Source organism: Diceros bicornis, chromosome 27 (genome assembly GCF_020826845.1).
Source record: "Diceros bicornis minor isolate mBicDic1 chromosome 27, mDicBic1.mat.cur, whole genome shotgun sequence".
In the NCBI taxonomy this organism is placed as follows: domain Eukaryota; kingdom Metazoa; phylum Chordata; class Mammalia; order Perissodactyla; family Rhinocerotidae; genus Diceros; species Diceros bicornis.
The window spans coordinates 23132618-23152945 of record NC_080766.1 but is presented as its reverse complement, the minus strand read 5'-3'; the positions used below and the strand labels follow the sequence as shown (position 1 = coordinate 23152945).

The following is a 20328-nucleotide window of genomic DNA, read 5'->3' as shown; positions in this document are numbered from 1 at the left end:
ATTTGTTAATTGTTAACTGTTGTCCAATACTATTTAAGGTGTTAGGAGGTGGACGGAAAAGGCCATTGGAAAACTGAACAATTTCAACCAGGGAGTTTGTAACTTGTCTAACTCATTAAATGACTAGTAGAGCTAAGAAAGGAACCTAGGTGTGCTTTTGAAATGCTTAGGTCAGCTGTACCAAACAGCCATGATTTTCCCAAGTCTCCCTTTCTTCATCAATTATTCGCTCTGTCTTTATTGGGTAGTGAGGCTGTTCTGGAACTACGAACACAATAGTGAACAAGACAGGTGCAATACACTCAACCTGGAGTCTACAAACCAGCACAGAAGAAAGACACGAGTTGTTTGAAAAACCAGAGAGTGCTTTGGGAGCATGTAACAGAGAGACCTAATAGAGTCCATGGGCCATGAAGGTCTCCTGGGTGGGAGTGATGTCACTCTTACTGGAAATAATAAACTGCAGTGCCATTTCTCTTTTCGTTTGTCCTAAACTAGTTAATGAAGAGAAGGTGTGATTCTTTCACAGAGGTTTAGATCCCAAAATAAGCACAATGACTGTAAACCTCAGAAAGATGAACAACCACTGAGAAACCTAAAATCAGATGCTGTGGGCTTATTGTAAGTAAATGTAAAAACACTTCAAAGTTATTGACCAAGAAAATAAAGCTTAAAAAAAATCTCTATTCAAAAGTAATTTTAGGTGAAATATGATGTGATATAATATATGTGTGTATACATACACACAAATACATATATAGACAATAAAATTCATATAACATATAAGTATTGCATATGTTATATATTGTGTACACACACACATATACAGGAAGGAAGGGGTGAGGAGCACTGAAGGGTTAGATAAGGACACGGCTACACAAAGCAGTAGAGAGTTGCCCCTATAGCCGTCCCTTTACCCTAACAATTCAAAAAGTTCAATGTAACTATTAAGTGGTTGGTGAGAGTGAAAATTTTTGTGGAAATCAGGAGTTGAGTTTTGCTTTGTATCTGAGTGAAGATGTGGGTGAAAGAGGCAGAAAATAAGCCAACAGTTGAGATCTGGACTACCCCAGGATACAATTTATTCTCAGAGGGATGGGTAGAATTCATGTCCTTCAGGTAATCCTTCAAAAATATTCTATTTCTGGGAATTGAGCATTTGAGGTGAAACTTTCTGACAAGCACAAGACATGGAGATAGTCTCTTCTGAATTACCAATCATTTAACACTTAATTTTTGAAGTACTAGCATAATAAAATAAAAGCCCCTCCATCATTTTAGATAGTTGGACTGATGGCACAGGGAACCAAAAGGAGTTCTAATATTTTACCCAATTTAAATCAACTTCATTTTCCATTCAACATTACACAAGGAGGCTTTTTAATCCTCTAATTGCTATTCCTAGGGAATAATAAAAAAATTAAGAGTGGGTGTTACCAAAAAATTAAAGTGGGTGTTACTCCCCTAGGCATCAAAATTGCAATTACGCACTTGTAGAGTACCTAATTTACAGATTTTAAATGCCTAGGGAACAATTTAAGATAATCTAGTTGCAAAATGCTCCCCTAGGTAACTTAATGAGATGATTTGCTGAATAAGGCTATAATTAATAAGCCAATTAAATATTGAAGGGCAGCTACTGAAAGAAAAATGGTCATTTTGCTTTGATATAGCTCCTCTTAGGCAATCCTTTTTGTCAGAAAATAGATAGCAGGGCCATATGACAGTTAAGAGCACTCCTTAACAGTTATTCTAAAATCAGAGTATCAGCATATAGGGAAATATTCGCTATCATCTGCTTAGGGAGGAAAGCAGAGGAAAGATGGAAAGGGTCTTGATTTTCCTATTTGTAGAGGGCTCCTTGATTGTTTCATTCACAATAAGAAGTAATCCACTAACTTTTTTCCCAAATCTCAGGGAATGTATGGTCAATATCATTTTAAATGAAAGCAGAATAATTACAAAAAGAGAGAACAATAGAGTTGAGCTCATACCAACTAGACGAATTTTAAGATTCTTGTGACTTGTATGTGTTATGATTTAAAATTTTGTGTTTCCTTGTAAGGCAGTTCCTGGTTCCTGGATTTCTTGGTAGCATGGTTCAGCTATTCACTACTTGTATGAACCTACAGAATGCTCCAGAATTCTCTAAAGCTCTGATTGCTATTCTGAATATGAGAGAGAGCATATGTAGCAATTATATATATATATATATATATATACACACACACGCACATATAAACTCACACATTCCATGTGATTTGGAAAAATGTAAGGTTTGGAGGTTTATAGCAGAGTTTCAAATTCTAATCTCTTTTTTCCATTATCATAACTGGTTCCAGTTGCCTTTGTTCCATGTTCTGAAGCTTGGTAAAATTTTGTCAACTGCGCCCTTCTTAATCTATTCCTAGGCTCCATCACCCACATACTTCTTTAGGGAAAAATAAAGTCGAATTTTTCCTATTCATCAGCTTCTGTGTTCTCACAACCCATAAAAATTCACACAGTCCAAGTTTTTTTGCCTTGTATTCATTATTTCTTGTATTTATTAATCCAGTTATAGGACTATTTATAATTGCATAACATAGACTAACTTATTTAACCATTGATTCATTGATGCATTTATTCATTCAGACAACAAACAATCTATTTGATACCATCAATACAAGGATGAATAAAACTCATCCTCTTCACTAGCAGCAAAGTAAAAGTACCAAAAACCTTAGGACTCTTTAATGTCCATAGCTATTCATTGTTTGAAAATATTTCAAAACTTAAACTGATGGCTTTAAATAAATTTCAATTTACACACTTAAACATAATTAACTAGAAAATAAGTTCTCTCAACTACAAAATCTCAATTTTACTTACTTATTATTTTAATACCTTTTTCAAAACGACCTTTTCTTTTCCTATGGCCATTGAGATACAACCTCTTGGACTCCAAATAGCTTAAGAAGGTCAGTCAATCAAGACTTAGAAACAGATGCTAGAGCCCTGTTGCTAGTCCCTTAAAGTACCTTCCTCACAATTAATTTTAAGCTACAAGTTTTCTTTAGTCCTTTCTCGCTCAGGAAACTTATTTAATGTGCCAACACTAAGTGATAGTTACGATCCCATAGCTATCATCAAATTAGAAAGAAAACAGTGAAAAACTCATGGAAGTGTGTAAAAAACTGTTTATTAAATTATACGGAGTTATATTGACACCACAACACAAAGTAGATGTAAAATATTCTGCATATAAAATAACTTTTTTCATTGTTCCATATACATTATGAGATTAATAAGGGTGTCTTTACTCTCTAAATATATGTTTTAATCTTACTGATTTATTGTTAGAGATGTTAATTTTCACAACAGGTCCATAGAGACATCTAATTCTGCTTTTATTACTCTAGTTTTGTTCTAATAAATTCTGTCTTCTTAACGGGTGACTGAACAAAGTTGTCTGCTCTATCTACTACAAGACAACACAGAATAATGTGTCTTTCCTGGTTCATAATCCACAGGAAGTTATACATTCTCTATGTTAGGATATGATTAGTCTCATCCTTTTCCCAGTGAAATGCAGGTTTAAGCAGTTAGATTCAGTGCCTACTAGAAATCAACACTCAAAAGGAATATATTGTCTCAATTTTGTTGTTCCTACGTTATAAAACATATAGTCCTGTGCACAGGGATGTTGAAAGACAGGGTCAAAGAAGCAATCAAGTGAAAATCATAAGGATATTTCTTACCTTCTGGATTCCCTATCCATTTTCTTTCTGGAGAGGTTATCCAATTAAAAAATGCATTGCATATGGATAAATAATTTTTTCAAGTTATTCAGTTATACTTTACTCCACTGTGGAATTTATGCAGTTTGAGAAACTAATAGATATAGTGGCTTGAAACCATACACAGAGAATAGACGATCAAGAACGTTTTTGAAATAGTTACTATTTTAATACAAGTGCAAATATCAAGGCAAATGCTGCTATAAATATTTAGCTACCAAATCTTGAACATGCAAGTTTTTAAAAAAGTGAAGAAGTAATATGTTGAGAGAGAAAATTATTCCTTCCCAAGATCAGCTACTGTTTGACACATTAATATAACTTCATATTGAATCATGGAATTTCCAATTGGACCTGCAGAGGATGATGTCTGCAGGATGGAAGAAAAGGGAGGGGAAGAAAAAAAAAAGATAGGGATATGGAGACTATTTTAGTGTGTTGGAATAGAAGGCATTAAATAATATGGTAAATATGAAGTGGATCAGAATGGCTGCATTTGGAGGTACAGGAGCTAGGCAGTTGAGGGGAGAAGGGAGAGTAGTTGAGGGGTCAATATAATCTCCACAGGTAGACTTCAATTCAGCCCTTACTGCTGTAAAACTGTGTTTAGACTATAAAGTCTTACACTGTGGTATCTATTCTCCATTCCCATCAAGTGACCCAAATTCTCTAAGGTTCAGTGCACCCATTAAAAATGTGAAACAGGGGCTGGCCCAGTGGTGTACTGGTTAGGTTCATGCACTCTGCTTCAGCAGCCTGGGGTTTGCAGGTTCGGGTCCAGGGTTTGGACTTACACATTACTCATTGAGCCATGCTGTGGCAGTGTCCTACATACAAAAAATGGAGCAAGATTGGCATGGATATTGGCTCGGGGACAGTCTTCCTCAAGTAAAAAAAGGAGGATTGGCAACGGATGTTGGCTCAGGGTCAATCTTCCTCACTACTCCCAAAAAAGATGTGAAAAAGTATCACTTTATGTTTGATTAATTATAATTTTTTAAATGTCTTCAAGAGTGAGCAATGCCTTCCTTGCAGTACAAAGGGTGGAAAGGAATTACTTTTACAAATCTCACCATACGAGTGCAAAATTCTGCCATTAAAACTGTGCTCTGTTAAAATGCTATGAACTCTGAGAGTAAACTGATTATCAGTCAATTATAGCTATGTTTGAACTATGCAACCAATCATTTTCATTATGATAAACCAAACCTCCTGGCACCTTGATCTTGGAATTCCAGCCTACAGAACTGTGATAAAATAAATTTCTATTGTTTAAGCCACCTAGTCTGTGGTATTTTATTATGGAAGCGCTAGCAACTAACACAGCCATTATAATAAGATAATTGCATTAACAATTGTGACAGACCCTGTTGTTTAGCTGACCCAACTCCCATATGTAACCACCTTCCATTTACTCGTGGTCATGAGACACAATTTTACCTAATGAGACATAATTTAATTCTGCTTGGTGGGGTTTTTAGAAAACTTGTACTGAAAAAAGACAAATTCAGCTTAAACATTGTCCCTTTTGTTCTTTTTATTTTCTTCACATTCTGAATATGGACGTGAAGCCATCATCTTAGGAACACAAGATAATCTATATGAGGACAAAAGCCAACATGCCAAGAACAAAAGAACATAGAGAAAAATAATGTGGATGCCTGATTATATTGTTGAGAAGCTTCGCCAGCCCTGGACTGTCTAACACATCAATTTTTTTAATGTGAGAAAAAAAAAAATCTCCGTTTAAGGCCCTCTAATCATGCTTTGTGTTACCCGCAGTCCAAAAGTACTCCACAACAGATACAGAGTTTATATTGATTTTATAAATAAAACCGATGTAAAAATTACTGATCATTTTCAGGAAATAAGATATTAATGGCTTTTTAAGTAAATGTGTGATGTTATCTCTTGAATTTGTATTAAATGTTTGGAGAAAGGTGCATGCTGTGGGCAGTCACGCTCTTATTAGTCTCTGAACTTTACTTTTGGATAATCGGAAATAGAAACATAGCTGAAAAGAGTCACAGCATTCCTAAAATATACACGCTGTATTAATAAAAGCCACTAATAAAAGAGATAAAGAAAGCAAAAACAGGAAATAATAAATATGTGTTATCGTCAATTGAAATCAATGATTCTGGCTGAACCAAATATAGCATTTGAGCTATTTCCAATATCAGCTCTTTAAAAAGGACAAGTCAAGCATAGCTTTTAGTTTTAGGTAGAAATTACACATACAGGGGATATTTTAAACATATTTTTTTTTTTTTTTTTTTTGTGAGGAGATCAGCCCTGAGCTAACATCCACCAATCCTCCTCTTTTTTTTTTTTTTTGCTGAGGAAGACTGGCCCTGGGCTAACATCGGTGCCCATCTTCCTCCACTTTATATGGGACGCCGCCACAGCATGGCTTACCAAGCAGTGCGTCGGTGCGCGCCCGGGATCCGAACCAGCGAACCCCGGGCCGCCGCAGCGGAGCGCACGCACTTAACCGCTTGCGCCACCGGGCCGGCCCCTTTAAACATATTTTTATAACTAGTCATTGCGTTTCAGTGTTCACCATGGGATTTTTGGGGGGTTCCCTACAAATTCTTACCATCCACCTGCATTTTGTACCATAAATCTTTCCGGATGCAACTATAGGTTACCATATGCATGGAAGGTCTGTTCTCCAAGGCAAATTCGTGAATTCAGTTCAGGCCAATGACCCGTGGAAACAGACTCTTTCCCTTCCAAAGAGCTCCCAGATGGGCAAATAAAAATGGCCAAGAAACCTGGTTTGAGTAGCATGACACTATAGATTCACAGAGAGACCAGGGAGGCTTTCAGAGTTATTTGGGGTAGAGGCATGAAATCTCCAGAGCAGAGTATCCAAAAGACACACACAGATGCTCATCATCACCAGCATGAAACCTGTGACAAAGAAGCGTCTTGGGAAGTGAGCATTAATCTTAAATTTAAAAGACTGAACTGATATCTAAAATTAATTATTGAAGTAGGCTATTCAATATCAAATGCCCTTTTATACTGCCCCTCAAAACTTAGATATTTGAATTTAAAAGCAACAATATCATAATTTAGAAAATTGTGGATTTGTGGGAAATTAGTTAAAACATCTACATGCTATTAAGGGTCAATTACTTAAAACATTATTTGCTAAAATATGATAATCCTTGAAAGTATTATTAAATGTTCAGTAAACATAAACATAAAAATGACACTGTATTATGAGGACAATAATAAACATTAGTAAATAAACCTTACAAAATTGAATTTAAAATTGTGTGTCACATTTAACATATTCCTCAGTAGACACAAATACTTAATGGTATTTATGGCAAAGTTGTTAGGAGAAATCATTTTCAGGGGCCTTTCGCCTCATTTTCAGCTAAAGGCAAAGTCCATCAGGCCACTTTCTTTATCAGTCTGCAACAAGAGGACACCCTTCACCTTCTACCCATGAAAAGTTCCAAAGCAGCTCTTTTTTATTTTTGTCTACCCAAAGCCCCAGTGCATGGTTGTGTATCCTAGTTGTAAGTTCTTCTAGTTCTTCTATGTGAGCCACTGCAACAGCACGGCAACTGACAGATGAATGGTGTGGTTCCGAGACTGGGAAACGAACCTGGGCTGCCAAACCAGTGACAGTGCCAAACTTTAACCACTAGGCTATCAGGGCCGGCTCCAATGCAGCTCTTAACTGTCCAAAGTCCTATATTAGCTAGTGCTAATTAAACTTGGAAAAAACTATTGCCTCTTCCTCAAGTTTGATGTAGCCATTCTTTGTTAAATGTTAATTAAAGTAATTTACTTGAGGTGTGATTTGCCAAGAATCCTACCTACAGTAACTCAAATTGAGAATAGGGCTTAGCTTGAAGTTATTAATATCAAGCAGAATAGAAAGTGAAAATATCCTGCTAAACTTGTCAGAAAAACAGAGAAAATGGTTCGTCATTTCTGAAATGTTGCTACGTCCTATTTCACACTTAGAAATCACAAGATGAAAACCATGGGATTATTTTGATGATCTATGCTTAGATTTTACAAAAAAAGAAAGTAAGCATTTAGAATTTATAATGATAAATTTCAACAATGGAAAATTAGCATTTGAATTCCTATGAGTACCATTTATCATGGTTGTTATTTAACATGCATTCACTCCTGATATGTCTATGAACTCAATGCAAATTTAATGCAATTTGAAAACACTTTGTACAAAATGATAATAAACGGAGTACTTACACTTCTATATTTCACAATATATTCCAAAATAGGGGCCCCTCCATCATCCTGTTTGGTAATACTGAGTTTAAAGCTCTTCCCACTGCTTGGCTGCCCATGTATGGATGGAGGACTCGGTTCACCTAGATAAGCAATACAACATTCTTGATATTTGCACACACCTCAGATACCCAGAGAAACTGCGTTTTGACAAGAACAACACTGCCATGTAATCAAAATATATGATGTTATTCTAGACTTACTGTTTGCTATTTGCCCTTTGTTGGGATAATACCTCTGATCATTTTCCCCACCCAAGAAACAGCAGCATTCATAAATCCAGAAATATCAGGCCAAAATTGTGAAACCTCAGGACCAATTATATTATTTATATTGATGTGCAAATGCTCTGAGAATAATACTACAATATACAAGTGTAAAACTTTATTTCTCTTATTAATAGTGTGCAATCTTATTTTATTAAGGTAAATTCATTTTGTAAACATTTTGTAAATATGTATTAATATAAACATATTAAGGCATCAAACTATGGAATATATACCTACCAGGAAAGATAACAGCTTAGCAATTAGTTGTCCATTTTAACGAACATTTTTTTAACTAGATGCAGATTTGAATAGAGAAATTTTATTATCCAATCTATAGACGTGTTTCAATATCTTTTTCTTCTTCTAGCTCCATGACCGTATTTGCCTTTGATGTTATTCTTCACATGGAGGTGGTCTTACAGCACAGATGCTTATAATACGTTTAATATGGACAGGGACCCACTGAAGTGTAGGGGTTTTCTAGCAGAAGGATACCGTCACTGCTTGGCAACTTGGAGTGGGAGCTCCCTGCTGTGTATCATTTATGCGATGTTCTTGGGCGTGTACTGGCATCCTCTGGCTCCGTTTTCTCCAACTCCCCATGAATGTGGATATGAACATGGATATGGTAACACTAAGGAACTCTCAGCGGACACACTTTGGTTTGCAAGATTCCAGAAACTCAGACTCCAGTACCTGGTCTACTCAGAGAAATGCCAAGACAGACAAACTAAACAGAATAGAGTGCAGAGGATCGCATGCCTCCACATCTGGAGAACCTAGGGTTTTTCTCAGCAAGTTGTCTTTATTTCTAATATAGTGTTTATAACTTGAAGCAAGTGAGTAGTTTATTTGAGAAAAGGCAAGTCACTAAAGAAATATGACAATCGGTTGTGTTGGAATGAAAACAAATAGTAAAATAGCCTTGTAGGGTACTGCCATATGGAAACAAAGTAAATAGAATTGTAGAGTGATCACTTATTCATTAAAGTTAATTAAATTAGCATGCAGATATTATGACATACCATGATCTATATGCAACATATTATATTTTTGAGAAATGAATTAAAACTTCTCTAAAAACCAGTAGAATAATTTCTTAAAAGGATTTAATAAGCGATTAAGGGAAAATCTAAAATGCATTTTATATTCAGGTGATTTTGTATCATTTCTAAAGTGAATTTTAGAATTTATATGTTGTACAGTATAAATTCATTTCATAATATTGTAATCACATTGTTTTTAATAATAGCATTTTGAGATAATTATAAACCAGAAACCATATTTTCAGCAACAAATGTTTTAACATACATATTTAAAATATTTAAGCCTATATTCAACTTTCTAATATACCAAATTTGTGATTCCACTACAATTGCTACCTCCTTTGAAAACAAAATAAAGCTCAGAACAAATGTAGATTCTATCAGAGAGAAAGTGAATAAAATAATGGTTTCTATTAGCAATTACAACAGAATGTTTATGCAAAAGTAATAATATAATCAAACAGTGGTAAGGGATATTTATGACATATTAAGTACTTTGTATATATTATCTCCTTAAACTTCAAAAAATCCTGAGAAGCTTCTAAAATACATATTTATTACTAAAAAACCCAATGTCTCAACTTTCTAAGTGCTCACTGTCTAGGACAGAGGTTTGCAAGGCAACAACAGTACAATAAGCAATTGAAAGTGTTATAATTTAAACAGGAAAGAGAAAAAAAGAAATAGTTAGAGACAGATATTTTATGGTTGAAACACCTAGAGTGGGGTCTATGAATGAATAAAAGAAAATCTGCCTACATGAAAGGGGAAATGAAGTTGGAGGGGTTAACTAAGGTCTTATTGAAGAGACGATGCCTTCACTGGGGGCTGATGTGCAGTGACCCTGGAGATTACAAAGAGGAGAGAAATCAAGACGGAATGCACTGTACTTTGAGGAAAGAAAACAACATTACCAAACTTTAGTTCACCCTACTGAGGCAGAGAGCTGAGGGAGGAGGTGTGAGGGTGGCAAATGTGTATGTGACGGAAATCGGGAAGATGAAGGGTGTGGTTGCTGAGGATTAGAAGCAGAGAAGGGATAAGTCTCTTTAAATTTTTATAAAGTCACTCTAGAATCATTTTAGTCTGGAGGTAGATTATGAATCGAGATGTACTTGCAGTTCTCCTGTTGAAAAAATAAAGGACTGGAAAAGACAGTGGCATCAGGAACAGAGAAAAGGGAACTCATCTGATATTTGATAAGAACCAACAGAAAAGAACCGGTCACAAATTAGGGTAAAATAATTTATTGTGGCCAATTTGACTGTCTTAATATGTGTATATAATAGGCAGTGTTATGCATAGATTTTATAACACCACTTGTTTAGTCACAGTCAAGTTTTCTGACGTTTTTAAACAATTTATTCAACATAAAGGAAACGTTAGTCTTTTTAAATTTCTTAGCTTCTTGTAAACAATTGGCTTACAACACTCCAAAACAGGATAGTAATGAGAACAAGGCTACAATAGTTATTCTTTTTCTGCAGTCACGATTGTAATGGATTAATTTAGTGGTGCCTTTTTCTCACACTTAGGACCTACATAATTTATGGGATAAAGGCAAGAGTTATGCCTCATCAAAAGAATAGAATATTGGACATGCTACATGGACACTTTTCTACTCTTGCATGGAATACAGTCCGAGCACCAGAATCCAATTAATCAGACTATGAATAAGTAGGACACCTTCCTGATCAGGACAGTTTCCTCAGTGCAATTTGACTGTATATACTGCAGTGTACCTTTTCTTTTTTGCCTTGCTCAGAGCGAAGTTCTTTTTATAAATCTGAGATGCCACCATCTTCAGAAACACTTCAACAAAGACATAATTCACTTCCCCAATGTGTTGAAATATCTCCCCGCATTTTAAAATCCCATGTAAATTTGCGAGTAAAGAGAATGGCAACAGAGAGAAAAACAGAGAGGATTACTTACGAACTGGTAATGTTTGGAAGATTTCGATTTTACTGTAGTCTCCTTGCCCTTTTCCATTTACAGCTGCAACCCTGATTTCATAAGTTGTATTTGGTTCCAGGTTGCTCAAAACAACCATTGCTATAAGAAAAAAATTTATATGCCTATGTTTAATGCGATTTAATAAGTAAAACAAATCAAGCTATTACAACGCAGAGTGAACCATTTCACTGTTAAGTCTTTCCATGAGATACCTAAAAAACTAGAAAATACATATAAGAACAATGATTCGTGAACAGTCCTTTTCTTCACCTCTATTTTAGCTTTCTAACCCCATGCAGTAACTTTCAAAGAAGAAAATTAATAGTTTCATCTGTGATACTTACACTCACAAAGTAGAGAGTAACATGTCTTCCTTCCTTTTTTAACATTCAAGAAATGAGAATGATTTAAATAAAACATCTTTACTATGTACATCCAAATATTTTGTCTACTCTAAATGCATCATTTCCATAGAATTTAATGGGGATATAAAATTCAATATAATTCAATATACAGAACTCTGGCCTCCAATGTAAGGTGTTTCAGTCATGTTAAATAAGTGTCACAGCTGACTCTACAGCAAAAATGGATAATTTATTCGATAATCTCAAATCAAATCAAATTATTCTTAATGCTAGCTTCAAGGTTGTCATCTCTTATATTTTCTCTCTGAATTTCTTCTCAGTTATGTACTGTATCAGACCTGGATTCAGCAGAACACAAAGGAGAAGAAAGAAGCTGAAAAAGTCCAGGGAGGTAAAGCTTATTAGAAACATCTCCTGGGTCATGTCAACTCCTTTAATTTGCCAGAGAATTTTGGATACAATTGCAGATGTCAAAAAATTACATTTTTACAAATTCCTCTGATGCAGCTAACAAAGATCCATTGGTGCCTGTATCTTTACTGCTTTTCCTAAACAGAGCAAAAATTAACTAGTGGAAATGGTAGTCTTGGCGAACGATCAAAAGGAAGTTATGTCTGGTTTATGTAATAACTCCAAGTCAAATGATCAATTCATAATAGATGAAGATATAATCAATCATAAAATAAAACATTAAACCATAGGTAACGAGGATCATATTTGTAGGGCTATTTTTTTTTTCCTGGTGAGGAAGATTGGCCCTGAGCTAACATCTGTTGCCAATCTTCCTATTTTTGCTTGAGGAAGACTGTCGCTGAGCTAACATCTGTGCCAATCCTCCTCTATTTTTTGTATGTGGGATGCCGCCACAGCATGGCTTGATGAGCAGTATGTATGTCCACGCCCAGGATCCAAACCTGAGAACCCCAGGCCCCCGCAGAAGCAGAGCACACGAACTTAACCACTATGCCACTGGGCCAGCCTCTGTAGGGCTATTGTTTTACATGAACCATGACTGAAGATTGTATACATTCAATAAAATTCCAATATAATTTATTAACATATGTCTAATAATCAATTATGTTGTAATATAGATTCACTAGAAAACATTTTTCATTCTACACTGTGTGAATATACTTCAATTTTGATACTTCCTTGTGTTCCATTCCTTTCACCAATATTCATTATTATCGTCTCTGTTGAGCTTTTTTATTATAATTATTTAATCTTCAATGAATTACTTAGTAAACTATAGAAAAGAAAAAAATTGCTGGATGCACTCTAGAGAGGTTTTCTTTGTCTAAAATGCAGAATTTAAAATATATGAAAATTATATAAATATTTTTACACGCATCTGGTATATATTATTGTACACACCAGATAAATATTAACGGCAAAAACACATAGTCCAGATATCAACCATACCTTATTTACTGCAGTACAGATGTTCTAAAGTCAGCAGAAAGGATAAATTTCCAATTGGCAAAATTTGTATTTCTCAGTTTCTCTACCTTGTAAGAAAACTTAACTTGCTTTTGAGAGTGCATGGCCTTGTCAATGCTTCAGATGAAAACACATGGTGTCAGAGTTAAGGGAGGAAAACCGGGGACAGATTGCAGACTGACTGGCAGGGAAATCAACTGATTAGAAGCTACAAGGATGAATGGGAAAACCAAGGCTTGAATTCAACTCTTTCTGACAGGCTAATAACCTGTGAGCGTTTCCAGGAAACCCAGACCCAGTTGGTTGGTGACCTGTGTCAGGGTATATATAACACCAGCCCAAGTAAAAGAATATAGCTATAATGGAGAGAAGGTTCGTGCCTAGATGGATCTGGTCATGCAGATCATGCAAAAGGAGGAGGGAATCAAACTAGGAGTTAGGCAGACACAATGCTAAGAAGTTGGAGTTCTACTATCCTTAAGAGAGACAGTTTCTGCTCAAGGTCAGCGTTATCAAGGAATTCAAGGGTTTAAAATTCATTATATTTTATCAATTTAGTTATTTAATAAATACAACAAATTTAAAACCAAGTGAACTAGACCTACTGTTCTGCAGAGATTAAAGCTTTATAAAAGTCTGTTTAATCTTCAGGGCTTATAACAAAAATGCTTAGGCCCTGGGACAATCAACATTGTCACAGAGCAGTCAATGTTCAATATGATGTCACGGAGCAGTTGGTGTTTGATTATCCTGTCCTTTACCCTAATGGAGAATGATGTGATGGAGCATGGGGACATACGAGAGACTCACACAGGATCTAGGCTGACTACAATAAACTTCGTAATTAAGACCCAGTAGTGATGAATGCTTTAGACTCACGAAAGAAGTCACATGGCTCTGGGCCTGATTCCACCAATGACTGAGATCCAACCAAGTGTTAGGGCTGAGTTGATCTCTCAACTTCTAACTAAAGACACTTTTATTAAATGTCATAGAAACAAAAGTATAAAAATAAGTTGATTGAAGGTATAGATAAAAAATTTGTGATCTGTGAAATAATCACCACTAAGCATCAATTATCTACACAAATGGGGACATTTTCTGCAGACTGTGAGATAACAAAAATAATGGATAGTCCAAAAGTTATAGTCCAAAAGTCCAACATCTTTGACTCTATATTTAATGGCAAAATCTTTTATGTTTACTGGCAAAAATAGTCTTAGTGATATTTACTTACAAATATTAATATATACACAGATAATCTATAGAAAGAGTATGCCACGCAAGAATATATGAGAGCTTGCTATAGATGCCTTCACTGCTGTAGACAACTTCGGTACGAGATATGCCTGTCCATACTTCTATGATGTAAAGATGCAACTGCTACCGTCATTTTAAGATCGTGTGGTGGACTGTAACTCAGCTGTGTAGATAACAACAACTGGTAATACTTATATTCAATTGTTTGTCTCGATACAATTAAACAAGAAAAGCAATAGAATTTAAAGCACACAATTTTAATTGTAAGTAAAATTCTTTATAAGTCAGAAGTGTAGAGATCACACTCTATCTTTTTAGGTTAAAAATAGATAACAATAGAGCTAGCGAAGTATCAGAGCATATCAAATCAGGGAAAATTGAGGTTATTACTTTGATTAAACAATTAAAACAACAGCCTATCTCTCCTTCTCCCCTAAAAAAGCAATTCTACATTTTACTTGAATTATCTGAGTATTTCTAGTAAAAACTCTTTCTCGCATGGATTGTCAGCATTCTTCTTCCTCTAACATTTCGTAGGAATGATGAGGAGCTTTGAGTGTCCCTCTACCTCTGCCAAGGGGAAACCTATTTCTTTAATTACATATGATCAACTCAGAATCGATTTTCTCCATGTTTCTTCACATTTTTCTATTTTCAGTGTCAAGACTCTGCCCTTTAGTGACTGAGCTTCAGAGCAGAGCAGTTAGTGGAGGAGAGGAGCAGCGAGGGTAAATGATGGCTGAACTGTTATTACAATGCTGGGTTAAAACACTCAAAAGCAGAGTGGATGAGGGGAGGTCTTATAGAGGACCTTCCAGATTATAGGGGAGAGGCATGGAAGTAAACCTATTGATGCAAGTTTTACAAAGTTTACATACAGGACGAAGTCAGTCTGTTTTTCAGCTCTGACTCCAAAGGTTTTGGTACAATAACCCTTATTATGAGGCTTATTAACATTGTGTGAACATAAAGATTATTGTGTGAAATATAAAGAACTCCATAAATTGGGACCAATTTAAAGAGAAGGAAAGGAAAAGATTCGGGGGAGGCAAAGCCTGGATCTGTAATTTGACTTGCCTTTCTTAAAGGAGAGGATATATACATTAAACCATCCATAAATTACTGGCATATTACCAAACATAGGGTTTTTGAATACCCAAGGTAGAGCCTGAAAGCAAACCACCACTTGAAAACAGAAAGGCTGTGTACTCTGTAATAGAGTCATACCTCAAATTATGAAGTTAGTTAATGGAAGCCTTTCTTTCCCCAAATGTGCCCATACAATGGAAGAAAAGAACCACAAACTGAGGTGTGGGATGGGTTCTCTCCCTATAATTTATTAGAAATTCAAACTCAAAAATTAGGTGAAAGTAGATCTACATTACAAACTACAAAAAGTTTTTTAAGGACAAATGGCATCCATTAGGGTATTTTATAGTTATATTCAGTCATCATGATTTGGAAATCATAATGCTATTCTTCTGAAAATTATAAACAATCATGAATTTTTCTTAGACATGCTAACAGGGGTAAGTTCTTGAAAGAATCTGTTTTCTCTCACTAATTGAACGTTTCTGCTGGATTTAAATATAATTGAGTTTCGTAAGTGACAATTTTGTCACCTGGCTATAAATGCAAAAAGTACAGCAAAGTATTGAAATACATGAAAACAATGGCATTTACACTGATGAATGACAGGAAAATAGCAACTATTTTACATTATTTTTACAAATACGGAAACGATATTTCGAGAGAGAAAAACTGGAAGTTGTATTCTCCCTTTAAGAAGGGACTCAGACTTTATTAAAGGAAATTGAACAAAATAAGTTTTTGTTTGTTCAGAGAATGTACTGTAGGTCCCTTCCCTTCGGCTGTCAAGAGAAGCAGAGTCTACAGAATATTTATGACCCTTGGAGCAAAATAAATTATGAGTTTGCAAACTAATTAGGCTGAGCAAAATTCTGAAGTGAGATTCAATTTGGCCATGCTCTCTTAGCTCTCTCAGCTCTCTCAGCTCTCTCAAATCCCAGAACTCTCCGTGGGGTTTTCCTGCCATTCACTGTAAGCAGATAAGGACTCCCTTGTTGTAGAACTGCTGTATCATCCACCTCAAATTGGACTGTTCAGGCTGTCAAGAAGTGGGAAACATGTCAGATAGCTACGAGAAATCACAAAGCTTAGCTAGGATAGAACCGATCATTCAAAATTACACTTGCTGTTAATCTCCTCAGACAAATCCGAAAATATAATGAAATCCCTGAAGTTTCTCACCTAAGATTCAGCTTTTGTTCTCTAAACAATTAAAACAAGCCAAAAAAAGCTTTTTTTTTTTTCTGGAGAGAGAATTCTCTGACTCCCTTCTGCAGGAGTTTGCAACAGGCTTGAATAAACATAAAAGTAATTTCTTACCTTTTTTACTCACAATGTAGAATTTTTTAATACCTTGACTTCAGTTATTCTTTACATAGATAAGAATGACTTGAGGAATAATTCCATTACTAATGCAAAGTGTCTTTCAGTTTTCTTAAGAAGTTTATGTAAGTCATCATCTCAGTTCAATTATATTTTCATTTACTTTTGAAAATTTAAATTTGCATTTTTGTACAAATTATATTGTTTCAAGATTCCATTAGTTGCAAAAGAATATGATCTCACCTTTTAAAAGTACCTTAGAGACTTTTATATATAATAATATATAAATTGTATGGATATAAGCTTTAATATAAATATTACTTATGGATTCTTTGTAATAAATAATTCATATGGGTATATATTTTGATGAACGTTAGAAAGAAAAATTAATCAAATGATTATGCATTATTTTTGTGGGGCTTTTATTCAGAACAATATGTTGATGGCACTATTTTAAGATCATAGCTCATCATTTTGGAATTTTTATAATTTTCTCTTTACTGTACTGCTTTTTATGTTCTTTTTCATCATAGGTATCAACTATGGATAAAAATAAACAATTTAACAATCAGTTTTAACTGAGATGAGATTTTACACAAAAAGTACATATCTTCTCTTGAAATCAAATGGTTTCCCCTTGAAATATACTCTCCCTATGAAAACTTTGATTTAAAAACAGGTCGGTTCCATCAAAAAATATTTTTCATAAACAATTCCTATTTTTTTCATTTCAAATATAATATTTCTGAGTACATAAAAATTATTCATCCAAAAAGAGTTCAATTGTTCTTTTTTTCAGGACCCACTTAGCATGTAAAATAAGATAGATGCATAATTACCAAACATTTCCTTCCATAGTCTAAAACAATAGGTTTTTATAAAATACTCATGAAATCTCTTCATGATTAAAAATAATCAGAATATTATTTTTCACTCACAAATATGCTAATTTCCCAAAATGTCTATAGCCACAAAACTCTTTTATGCTATAAGCTTCTTTTTTTTTTTTTGATAGGAGTTGGGAGCATAAGTTAAGCTTTTGTAATTAAATGCCTCTCTCTCTACCAGGCCTATAAGAACTCTAAGCCTCATTTTAGCTATTTAACCTCCTAATAAAATTTTTATATATTTTTTCTCAGTTATTGATTATGCCCCCTAGTTTTACATTTGGATGTATTATTATGAGAAGCTTTTCATTGTAAGGATCTTGTGAGCAGGTCACATATCATACAACAAATCATATATATTGTCTCCAGCTCTCACAGAGCCTACACATTTTGAATGCAAAGTAAGAATTCAATAAAGAGTTTTTGAACTGACATTTTAAAAAAATATGCCAAACAAAACATCACTTTTAAAGAAATTGACCCAAAGAGGACACTTGCTAAATCTATAGTTATCTTTTATCATTTATTTACTCTACTCTTGTGTTGCTAAACATTTAAAGCACATTTTACCTCTCCAACTAAAATTTTCTGTTTGTGGGAAAAATCCACTATTCAAATCCTATTTGATGGTATTTCACTTAATACTTAGACTAGCACAGTTTGGTTGCATTCTCGATTTCCTAGACAAATAAACAGAGGCCCAAAAAGTTCAACCAGCCAATAAATAGCAAAGCTTGGATTTGAACAAGATTCGGTCTTAGAGTTAAAGCTTTGCGTCTTCCCACAACTGTATGCTGGCTTATAAAACCAGAGTATGGAAAATTCTTTGTAAAAGAGAAATCTAAAAATACTCATAAACCTGAATGTAACAAAAAAAATTATTCTTTTTTCCTAAAGGCATTAATTACATATACAAACAAAAATGATTAACAAAAATGGTAACACTGTATATGCTTTTTAAGACTTAATTTAAGCTATTAGAAGATACAATCTCTTTCTCAGAATATTTTACTTAGTTGTGTGTTTGTGGATACTCATTAGAATGAACAGTTAAACCCATGCTGATGATCTTCATAAATTTCCAGCACTATAAGATGGACACAATTCAGTGATTTTTCTTATAGTTCACAGAAGCGCAATATAATCATAGTAAAAATGAAATGAGGAGAGATTCAGAGCAAAGTCAGATCAGACTATCTGATTATTAAGAGTTCTTACGCTTAGGCCTCTTATTGTAGGAGAGATATTTACCAGCTGCTTCTGCCTATAGAGTATATTTTGGCCAATTTATTCTGTCATTCTTTGAAATTTTTTTAAGACTAAATCAAACAGTTTATCTCATGTATCCCATTCAAGGTTCCTACCCACATTTCCAAATAATGAGGAAAGAATCAGTCTTGCTCTATCATTTATGTTCTCTATTATGCAACACACCAAACCATACAGAAGGCCCAGAGATTCCCTTAGAACGTGAGAAAGGTTGGGGCCAGCCCAGTGGCTCAGCGGTCAAGTGTGCATGCTCTGCTACTGGTGGCCTGGGTTCAGATCTGGACGCGTACCAATGCACCACTTGTCTGGCCATGCTGAGGCGGCATCCCACATACAGCAACTAGCAGGATGTGCAACTACAACATACAACTGTCTACTGGGGCTTTGGGGTGAAAAAGGGAAAAAGAGGAGGATTAGCAGTAGATGTTAGCTCAGAGCTGGTCTCCCTCAGCAAAAAAAAAAAAAAAAAAAGAGGAATATTGGCATGGATGTTAGCTCAGGGCCAATCTTACTCAGAAAAAAAAAAAAAAAAGGAATGTGAGAAAGGTTTGGAACCAGTGCACCAAGAGCAACTTTGGCAGTTTTTTCTCATCCTAGTTTCTTTAAATAAAGTTTTCTTTCTCTATTTTCAAAGAAGTTATATACTATTTTTTTTTTAAACTCACAATAGTACTTAAAATTTCTCCTAGAGAGTTCATGCTTTTCTATAGTTAACCCAGAAATCTCCATTAGTTCTAATCAATTGCTTGCTATCTTTTAATAAATTTCAGGAGATAGTAACATTCTACTTTTTCTAGATGTTTGGTAACATGTATGTTCCTTTCTATATCATGTTGTTTAATATGGATTTATTTCATTTTTCATCTAACTTTTAAATTAATATGAGTGCTTCCCATTCATATTTTAGGGATTATCATATCCCTAATAACCTTCTGACAAAAAATTTATTTGTAAAATAATATTTTGAGAATTTTATGAAAATATTACATGATATTTCTATACAGCTATTTTGAAAGGTATTATGTTATTTTGACTTGGAGCATTTTAAAATATGTTTTTTGGAGAATGTAAATTGTGAGGTGGATAATTCTACAGCTAAATATCTGTGTGCACAATTCATTTTCTTTTGAACACTTCATACAAACTGAAGATGCTCATCTGAACAATTCCACTGGAATCCTTCATAAAAAATGTTTAAAAATCCTCAGAATCTTGAATTTTAAAGCTGAAAGAATGAAAATCTATAAATTAAAGTTTCGATGAATACAAAGAATTGCAAATGGAAAAGGAAGATTCTAGGAAGGTGGTGGAGAAGGAAGCACCAGGAACCTCTTCCCACCTAGACAACAATTGTACTGGAAGAA

At 34.6% G+C, this 20328-nt stretch overlaps 1 protein-coding gene across 1 annotated transcript in view; it reads right to left on the bottom strand.

The window, feature by feature from the left end:
• NCAM2 (neural cell adhesion molecule 2) overlaps positions 1 to 20328 on the bottom strand; it is a 444936-nt gene that overhangs the window by 9005 nt on the left and 415603 nt on the right. Inside the window, exons 13-14 of the mRNA XM_058522953.1 lie at positions 11311 to 11430; positions 8022 to 8143 (exon numbers count right to left, since the gene is read on the bottom strand). Of these exons, the coding sequence (XP_058378936.1) occupies positions 8022 to 8143; positions 11311 to 11430 (242 nt within the window). The remainder of the gene's footprint in view (positions 1 to 8021; positions 8144 to 11310; positions 11431 to 20328) is intronic.